Consider the following 10,284-nt stretch of genomic DNA (forward strand, 5'->3'; position numbering starts at 1 on the left):
AAGATAGGTGTTTTACATGCCCTCAGACTTTGTATTTCAAGGGTATAAAGGATGATGCAACCCTAGTTGCCATTCCATTTCTTTTATCACCTAGTAGATGGTTGGAACTGCCCCACTTCCTTATAATGTCTGCAGTAAGTATCCTACTATATTTGATATTTTTTCCTTTTAGATAATAATTTTTTATATGTTTGTAGTAATCCATTCTAGGACTTATCAACTTCATGGCTGAACCTTGATCACTTGGTTTAAAAGCACCCTGTTGTATTTTAAGTTATTCCATCCTCTTGTAAGGTTGTCCTGCTCCTTTGTTGGAAAGGGCAGCATATAAATCAAATAAATAAGCACCTCTATTGTATAGGGGAGATTCATATTTCACCCACATATGTGATTTGCAGATCATTCAAGGAACACCACTGAAAACATCTGAAAGCTTCAGTTTCCCATTCTTAGGATGCATCTGATTCAGCCTTCTAAGAAATGAGGCTCCAGCCTTCTCAGTTAGAAGTCAGACCATAAGTGCTCCAGTGGTCAAAATGGTCAGTCTTAAATCTTGGACTGAAAGGACCACATTCAGCATGAGGGAACCTTGCAGTGGGTACAGATGGTGCAGACTGTGCCACCTTACTGCTTAAAAAACCCCAAACTTTTAAATTGGTCCCTCTGTACCAATTGCCCTGCCAGATAGTAAGGAAGAAAAGAACTGAATTAATTGAACTGGAATGCTCTTCCATTTAGCATCTGCTAAAACAGTATTAATTCTGAACAGTTTGTTAGCGCTAATAGCTAGTCAGCCTCTGCCATTAGTACCAACTATTTGTACTTTTGCAGTACCAGTAAAAAGAACACACTTGATAGATGAAGCCTCTCAGTATTTTATTAGTCAGCAGCTTGCTCTCTAGAAGCAGCCTTATGCAACACCAGGGTACAATTGTTTTTTGCGTAGTACTGTCGGAATCAGCACTGCAGCTTTCAATACTGAGTATTTTAGGGCAGAACTCAGTGGTGCTATCTACAGCTGCTACCTTGAGTTAGAATCTCTTGTTAACCACATCCAGGCTTCCAAGTTTTAATGAGCCACGTGTACTCTCTGGAGAATTTTTTGTGGAGATGCAAAAAAGTCTCTTCCCTGTGCTGGTGTCTAAAGGAGTATCTCTGTCTATTCTTTTCCTTCACCTACATCTTCTCTAGCACAGTACCTTCTTCCAGATCATCTGTTGCCTATTCTGAACTAAAGGAACAGAAGTCAGTTATCTGGTTTTTGCTTATTTTGGAGTTAGATACTTTAGAAATGTGACAACCTTTTCAAATGCATCCTATTGTCATAGGAAAGATACAGAGAAAAGAAGGTAAGGAGATTGAGTGTCCCTTTAAAAAAAAAAAAAAAGGCAAAAGGACCCAGGGAATTGTAGACTAGTTAAGTATCACCTCAGTACTTCAGAAGTTACTGAAGCATATCTGAAGGAAGGCCATTTTCAGGCATCTCAAGGCGGAAAGGCTGATCACAAGCACACACCACGGATTTATTAAGTAAAATACATGTCAAACAAACTTGATCTCCTTCTTTGACAAAGTAACTTCTTGGGTGGATGAAGGGAATGCTGTGGATATAGTTTATCTGGACATCAGCAAGGATTTTGACAGGATCCCACATGATCTTATAAATTGGAGGAATGTGGGCTAGACAAAACTTAATTAAGAGTTGGATAGATAACTGGCTCAAGAGCTGCAAGCAAAGGGTAATTATAAATGGATCCATGTTAGAATGGCAGGAGGTTGCAAGTGGAGTCCCGTAAGGGTCTGTCCTAGGCTCAGTGCTGTTCAACATGTTTATTAATTCTGGGGAAGATCCAGGGAGCTACAGGACTGCAATAAGTGGTACAAAAGGGAAACAAGTACGTCTAAATGCAAAATATGTCCAATGCACGTGAGAAATACGGGGAATAAACAAGATGAGCTGGAAGCTGTAACCCGTGGAAAAAACTATGATTTGATTGGCATCACAGAGATCTGGTGGAATAGCTCTTATGATTGGAATGTCAACATTGAGGATTACAGTCTGTTTTGGAAGGACAGGTTTGGGAGGAAAGGTGCCAGTGTTGCTTTTTATGTAAAAAACACATACAATTGTTCCCTGGTTTAGGAGGAAGACAGCAAAGCATAATGAATTTGGATGAAGATGAAAGGTGAAAGTTGCAGCACCAATATAATGACAGGGATTTATTATAGGCCACTAAATCAGGAAGAGGAGGTGGATAATGCACTCTCTTCAAGCAGGTGACAAATCTATCCAAAAGAGGTGGGATGGTACTGATGGGAGAATTTAGTTTTCTGGACATCTGCTGTAAAAACAAGCAGCCAAATATAAAATGCCAAACTGGTTCCTAACTTGTGTGGAGGATAACTTTCTGTTCCAGAAAGTGGAAGATATGATTAGAGGATTATCTACCTTGGATTTTGTCCTGACCAAAGGGGAAGAACTGGTGTAGGATGTGAAGGTGAGGAGTAATGTGGGAGGAAGCGATCACGATACAGTAGAATTTCAGACCCTGAGATAGGGAAAGCATGAGGTCAGCAAAATTAGGATGTTTGATTTCAAAAAGGCAGACTTCATCTGGTTCCAGTAGTTAATAGGCATGGTACCATGGGAAAACACACAGAAGGATAAAGGTGCCCCAGGAGGGCTGGGAACTTCTAAAAGGCGTAGTACTAGAAGCCCAGCAAGAAACTGCCTGGGCATGATGGAAGCACAAGAAGAATGGTAGGAGACAAATGTGGCTGCATGAGGAGCTTCTCAAATGCAAAAGGAAAGGCAGTGGAAAAATGGGCAGGTCACCAAGAAAGTATACTACGAAATAGCAAGAACCTGCAGGGACATAATCAGGAAGGCAAAGATAAAGAATAAGCTGCACCTGGCAAAGGAGGTCAAGGACAACAAAAGGAAGTTTTATAAGTATGTTGGCTAGAAAAGAAGGACCAAGAAAGCTATGGGTCCTCTGTTAACAAGGCTGGGGAAATTCCTAACAGAAGATGCAATGAAGGTGGATCTACTCAACAGCTACTTAGCCTTACCTCAATACTTGGGAAGCTAGTGGAGCATATGTTAAGGAAAGCCATTTGCAAGCATCTGGAGGAGGAAAAGCTGATCACAAGCGGCCGGCAAGGATTTATAAAAAACAAATTATGTCAAACAAGCTTGATCTCCTTCGACAGAATTACTGCTTGAGTGGATAAAGGGAATGCTGTGGATGTAGCGTATCTGGATTACAGCAAGGTTTCTGACATGGTTCTGCCTGACCTTCTCATAAATAAACTGGAAAAATGTGGGCTGGACAAAACTGTTATAAGGTGGATCGATAACAGGCCTAATAGCTGCAAGAAGAGGGTAGATATTAATGGGTCCATGTCAGAATGGCAGAAGGTCTTGTGTGGAGTTCCATGGGAGTCTGTCCTAGGCCCAGTGCTGTTCAATACATTTATTAATGATTTGTACACTGGCATAGAAAGCTTTGTGAGCCAGTTTGCAGATGACATGAAACTGGGAAGGATTCTGAACATGTTGAAGGAAGGGAGCGCAATTCAGATTGGAATGCCAGATTAGAAAGCTGGGCTGAACTAATGAGATGAAGTTAGGTGCTTCACCTCTGGAAGAATAATTAAAAACAAATACAAAGCGGGTGACACCTGGCTAGATGACAGCACTGTGGAGAAGGATCTGGGAGTCTCCATAGATCAGAGACTTGGTGTGACTGTGTGTAGTGCAGCCACACAAGGCAAATGTAGTTTTGAGATGCATTAATAGAAGCATTTAGATGCAAGACATAGGAGGTGACAATACCCCTGTACTTGTAACTGGTTAAGCACCATCTAGAGTATTGTGTAGTTCTGAACTCGACATTTTAAAAAGGACTTGGAGAATTTAGGGTCCAGAGGAGGGTGACAATCCTCCAACTGATAAAGGGCTTCTTTTGTCGTCATAACTAAGCTATGCTGTTGAAATATAATTGCATCCAGTGACACATTGCTAACAACCTTCCCTTAGATTTGAAAGAGGAATTTGGTCTGTTTTGTCTGTCTGAATGGCAATTTCAAGCATGTTTAGATGCAGCTGCAATGAACACGTGTTGGATTTACTGTGAGGACAAATTCCTGATTAGCCATCTTTTCCATGCGTTTTGGGTGTCCCAGTTCCACGAAGATGTGGACAAAATAGAGTCCATTGGAGAGCAACAGAAATTATTAGAGGCCTAGGAAGCTTGATTTAGGAAGAAAAATTGAAAGAGCTGGGATTATTTAGTCTGGAGAAAAGAAGACAGAGAGATTTTTGTAAGTTTTCAAATACCTGAATGGTGGTTATAAAGATAATGGGGTGGCTTTAAAAATAAAGGGAAGGAAAGTGTGGGATTGCTGCTGGCTGTTTCTAGTGCTTGAGGCTGCAACATACAGTAACATTTCAAACGCATTGAAGAAAGGGATGGGGTAGGAGGCAAGCAGAGGGGTAGTGTTGACTTGCTACCTGGAAGTTTAGCAAAACTTCCTGGTTTGGCCTGGACTGATGCTGGGGCTCAAGTTCAGGATTTGACAGTATGTCCTAACAATTCAAAGATACCTTCGGTTTATTTCTCGTATACAGTTAATAGATTTCTGATGAGAAAGTCTTACATTAATCCTCTGGTTCACAAAAAAATCTGCCTTCGCAAGACTAGTTATTTCAACAGTTGATGGAGATATTGTTTGCATCACTGTTGATTTGTTTTCCCCAACTCCATTCCACTATTTACAAATAATAGTGGCATTTTAAGTGGCTGTTACTCTGAAAATCACAGTGAGTGAAATGCAAGGTGTCACATCAAAACACAGTTTACATCAGTGTTTCCTACCCAGTGTGCCATGGCACAAAAGTGTGCTATCAGAAGTGAACAGGTGTGCTGCAGAATTTTGCCATGGCAATGAGCTACAATAGGTATGAGGCTGGGGAATGCCTTAACAGGTGTGCCATGGAACATTTTTATTAGTGTAAGTGTGCCTTGAGCTGGAAAAGGTTGGGAAACACTGGTTTACAGTATGCCATATAGAGTAACAGTCAATGTGCATCCAAAGTATCCTTTAGGTGTAAGGAGCAGCCTAGTTGAGTAGAACAAGATCCATTTGCAGACATCCTAGATTCTTGGTTTCCTTTGGTAACATATAAAGGGAGGCAAGTTTCAGTTCAGGCAGCATGACCTGCAGGCTGTATTAGACTATATTAGCGTATGATATCATTAAGTCCTGTGTGATTAGAACAGCCTGAAATTTGGTTGTCTACTAGCATCCTTCAGTAGATGCTCACTGCTAGAGATTTGCCAAACAACAACATAAGCATAAGTGCATATGTATACCAGTTGTGCATGCAAGGCATATGCATAACTCATAATAAACTGATATGCAGAAAGGTGTGTATATGCCCATCATGAGTGGGTTACATGTAGAGTATCTTGAAGAACAGTTCCTATAACATGACCTATTTTTTATCTTTTTGCCTTGCTTATAGAATTCTCTTTTTTCCAAAATACTAGTAGATAATGCTGGCAGTGCAGTGAATTCAGAATTAGGCTTTGCTTATTCTATTTGGACTTTAATGGGATAGTTTACAGAATAGTGAGCACATAAACAAGTGTTTATGTGTTTGGACCTTAACTGTACATTTACATACTGGAATGTGATTTGGTTTCTCATAAGTGCTTCAGTTATTAATGTTTGGGGCATAAATGCCATGTGCTCAACTAGCAATCTTTACCCTTAATTTTAATTCTATTTTGTTTGTTTGTCTAAAAAACGTACATAATAGTCTAATGGCAAAATTTGAACAGTTTAATAAGCAGTTCAAACAAAGTAACATACTTCTGATATATATATATAGTGTGTGTGTGCGTATATATGTATATATGTGTCTCTATATATAATGGTGGCACCCAAAGGTGTCAAGTCATAATTAAGAAAGACTTGTCAGTGGTCGGCACAACTGAAACACTGGTAGAGAGACAACCCCTGCTTTGGCTAAGTTAAAATTTCAACATACAGGTTTATAAATTTAATCTTTAATGTTATTATTTTTATTTCAAGAAAATGAATTTTCTTGTTTTTAGATAAAACTATTAAATTATGGAAAATAAGTGAAAGGGATAAAAGAGCTGAAGGTTATAATTTGAAAGATGAAGATGGAAGACTTAGGGATCCATTCAGAATCACAGCACTACGGGTATGTTTGGCTCTTTCTTTAGTTTGACTTCAGTTAAATTATTTTTTGAATATACAGTTTTACCTTTGTACTTTTTAGAAGTGATACTTGCAGGACAAATTTATGTGGATTAAACCATTTTATTAGGCACTTCATATTCATGCAAAAATTTTAAAAAATTAGATGAAAAGACGCTACTATATGTTCATTAATTCAGGTACAGAATAAAGCACTGTATAGTTGGTTCCAGAAGATTAAACACCAGACTGTTTTACTGAATCATTTGCTATATTATGAGTTATCTTGGAATATCTTGTAAACAGGAATACAGTTTTTAAAATATGCTTAATTTTTGTATACATATTTTTCTTTTTACTCAGAGTTTATGGACAGTTAAATCAATTACAATAGAATCTTATTTTTCAGAAGCTAGGTTTTAATATAACAGACACTTAAGTTATAGTTGAACCTAAATAGAAAAGCACTTCAGTTTGTTTCTCTGAACAGGCCTGTTGTGTAATTGATCCATTTCCCAACATGATAGTGTAAAAAAAATGTTTCCAGTGGCAACTGTCAGCAGTTTTTCTGTATTAGCTTAAAAAAGAAAGCTATGTTGGACATTTTGGTTCACTTGTTTCTGAACTTAACTAGGCCCACTGGATTCAGTTAGACATTGCTTCTTTCCTCTGCTTTGGTCTGTGAATATGGCAAAGATGGATCACTTCACTGTGTGGGGGTGGAGTTTAACTGTCCTCTGCATTGTTAATATATTGCTTAGTCTTGGAATAGGACTTAAATGATGAAAAGAGATTTACATCAAAGTAAATTCCTCTTTTAAATGCATGGGTTGTAACTGTTGTTTTTTTAATCTTTCCTTAATCTCATCAAGGGTTAGGGTTCCTTGTTCATTTGTTTGTTTTTGAATTAAAAGACAGATTAATTTTTTACATAACATTATAGGAGAGTACCAGTCCTGTTGTACTTGAGAATCTTTTCTGTTTAAAGATTGACTAAAACCAGGAAGTAGTTAAGCTAAAAACCCAATAAAACCTCAATTCTGTCTCCTTTAATGCAAAGTTGCATTTCACTTATGCCACATTGTACTTGCATTCTGCCTCTGCATTGCACTGAGTAGGAGATGACCATCCCTATCACACAGTTGCATTTAGTCCATTCCACAAAAAGAATGCTCTGTGTGTTAAATGTTATTCTTGCTTTTCAAATCACCCAGTGTGTAATCAGTGTCATTACTTTCACTTATCCATCATTAAATCTACAGATCATATTTATTTGACACCGAGCTGCTAGCATAAGAAACCCCCCCAACAACTATCCCTCCCCTCCCCTTTGCCCCCAACTACCTAAAGAATGCTTTTATGAAATGAAGCATTCTGGATCTCTTCAGGTGCACAGGCACCTCTGATCACAGAAAATGGGAATCAGGTTTCTCTCTCAGAAGGCGATAGCGGAGCAAGTCACTTAATCACAATTTCAGCCCTGCCAAACGTTTCCAGCTAATCTCTCGTATTCTATACAGCTGAATCTAATGTCCTGAAAACACCTAGAATGCTTGTGAATAATGTATTGTCATTTCCAGGAGGACAGGGTAAATAAAGGCTGAATGGGCATCTGTCTTAATTCTTCCTGGTTTTTAGAAATTCACACTTTTCGGAACTCTGCTTTCTGGAAGGGCGTGAGAAAACCACAAGCAACCTTTACTCTGCATTAATAGTTTTGTCATTGAGTATTGTTTTTCATTCATCTTGACTTTACAACTTTGTTTCACTGTAGTTCTTTTCTCTAATTTTGTTATAAATTTTAAAATTTAACTAATGTAGTGAAAAGAACAAGAAAGTTTTTAAATAAAAAAGAAATAGGGAACCTTCGGAAGTTTCTTGTACATTTTTAAATTTGCTTTGCTTTGACTTTCTGTTTCATGTGTAAAAAAACAATTTGGCACTAATTAAGCTAAAGATCAGTAGCTCATTATGTGGGCATGGTCATTTTTTTTTAATTGATCTTTTTTATTTCCGTTTTCTAATAGTTCATTCTTTAACTTTCCTTTTTTAAAACAAGATTTAAAGTGTATCTATTTTTCCTGTTGGTGGGCAGAGGAATACACTTTTGGACTTTCTAGAGGGAAACAGTATATAAACAAAATGTTACCAAATGCTGAAAGTAAACAGATTGAATTCCTTTTGCTAATTTCATTTCTGGATGTTACATGAAAATACATTTTTCAGGCATTAGTTTCAAATTGATAGCATCTCTAAATGTGCCTATCCCCTGATAAGGAAAGATGTAAGTGAATTTTTAATATGAATCTCTTATACAAAATATCATTCCTTTCAGTTCCATGTTCCTAATCCAGGATATGGGTTTTGAATGGTGATGTGGGAAGTCAGAGTAAGTGGACAACTAGTCTTACAGAATGCATTTGAAAAACAGCTAAAAACTGAATTCTTTCAATAAAGAAAAGAAAAATCAGATTTCTGTAGTTTAAAGCATTTTTACTAATAGCAAATATATTATGTGTTAAAATTAATGGATTCAACTAAAATTTTAAATTGTGAGTTTTTTCCCTATATGTAAAAATAGACTATTCTTGTTTTTTTTCTTGTCTCTATTTTAGGTGCCAATATTGAAACCCATGGATCTAATGGTAGAAGCAAGTCCCAGAAGGATATTTGCTAATGCACATACATATCACATAAATTCTATTTCAGTAAATAGTGATCATGAAACGTACCTTTCTGCAGATGACCTAAGAATTAATCTATGGCATTTAGAAATCACAGATAGAAGTTTTAGTATCCTTTTTCTGTATGAATTTTGTAACCATGTGTTTGGAATATAATAGAAGCACTTAAATTTTAATACACTCAGTAAGCCCCTGAATACCTGAACTCTAGGCACATGGTAAATTAATTCCAAAACTGTGCTTATTCACATCTGGAAAGCAAGTATCTGGATTTGGCCTAGTTTGTTTGGGACTGCAAGAGCATGAAATTCTGGGACCATAGCTCTTAAATGTGTTTGATTTTTCATTACATGAACTTGATCATACATTTTTAAAATAAAATTATATAAAGAATTTCATGTTACAAAAGTCTGCTTCCCACTGTAGCTAAAACATTTCTAATAAGATGTCTAATATGAAGATATTTAGAATGGTATATACCAGTGTTTCTTAACGATCACTATTGAAGTACTCTTTGCTGTGGCAGCAGGCCTTCCTATCTAAGACTGAAACAACTATTTGAGATTAATTTGATGAACTGTGTGGGGGAAAGGAAAAGCTTATATAGCAAAAGGAAAGACCTTTTGAGATATAAAACAGCAATTTAGTCAGATAAACAGGCAGGATATTATTTAGCAAAGATGTGTGGGTTTTATTTAAATCAGTTTCAGTACAAGTGTACTTTGGTTTTATTGAGTAAAGATTCTAGAAGAGGGGAGAGGGGAAAACACTGCTTTTCTAATCCATTGTACAGTTATTTGATGCTAAAGAATTCAAAATACTTTTGACCGGCTTACTTTCATCATCTTATTTTTTTTTAATTGGAAACGCACACTATGCTTTGGAGATCAGATGCTTTCAGCTAGAAATGCATTTATAACTTTGAATTTCTTCTTTCAGCCTCAGTTCAACCTTTGGCAACTGCTATACCACATCTAGAGCTGTTCTAAGGCATACTATTTGGAACAGTCCAGAATCATTTTTATGCCACGTGGGCCCTTTTACCTTGTATAAATGGGCACAGATAGGATCATACTCAAGGCTTCTTTAAAAAACCTGGTATTTTTTTAAACAATTTTTTGCCAATTATATTAGAAATAAAGCATTAACTGCTATTTGCCTTTACCAGTAATTTTCAGATATTGTAGATATTAAGCCTGCGAATATGGAGGAACTAACAGAAGTGATTACTGCTGCAGAGTTCCACCCACATCACTGTAATGTGTTTGTCTACAGTAGTAGTAAAGGAACTATTCGACTCTGTGATATGCGTTCTTCAGCTCTCTGTGATAGGCATTCAAAATGTAAGTTACCTAAGATCTCTCTT

The 10,284-nt window shown here is 37.1% G+C and overlaps 1 protein-coding gene across 3 annotated transcripts in view; it reads left to right on the forward strand.

Annotated features, from left to right (window-relative positions):
• The window catches only part of LOC102380229 (serine/threonine-protein phosphatase 2A 55 kDa regulatory subunit B delta isoform), a 47,340-nt gene that overhangs the window by 31,142 nt on the left and 5,914 nt on the right, over positions 1-10,284 (forward strand). For 2 of the 3 annotated variants that reach the window (XM_025194627.1, XM_014527026.2), the window contains exons 5-7: positions 6,126-6,238; positions 8,850-9,027; positions 10,097-10,261. In XM_025194627.1, the coding sequence (XP_025050412.1) occupies positions 6,126-6,238; positions 8,850-9,027; positions 10,097-10,261 (456 nt within the window). The remainder of the gene's footprint in view (positions 1-6,125; positions 6,239-8,849; positions 9,028-10,096; positions 10,262-10,284) is intronic. The other variant, XM_025194628.1, reaches the window with a different exon arrangement.

The sequence above is a fragment of the Alligator sinensis genome, unplaced genomic scaffold, assembly GCF_000455745.1.
Source record: "Alligator sinensis unplaced genomic scaffold, ASM45574v1 scaffold1470_1, whole genome shotgun sequence".
NCBI lineage: Eukaryota > Metazoa > Chordata > Crocodylia > Alligatoridae > Alligator > Alligator sinensis.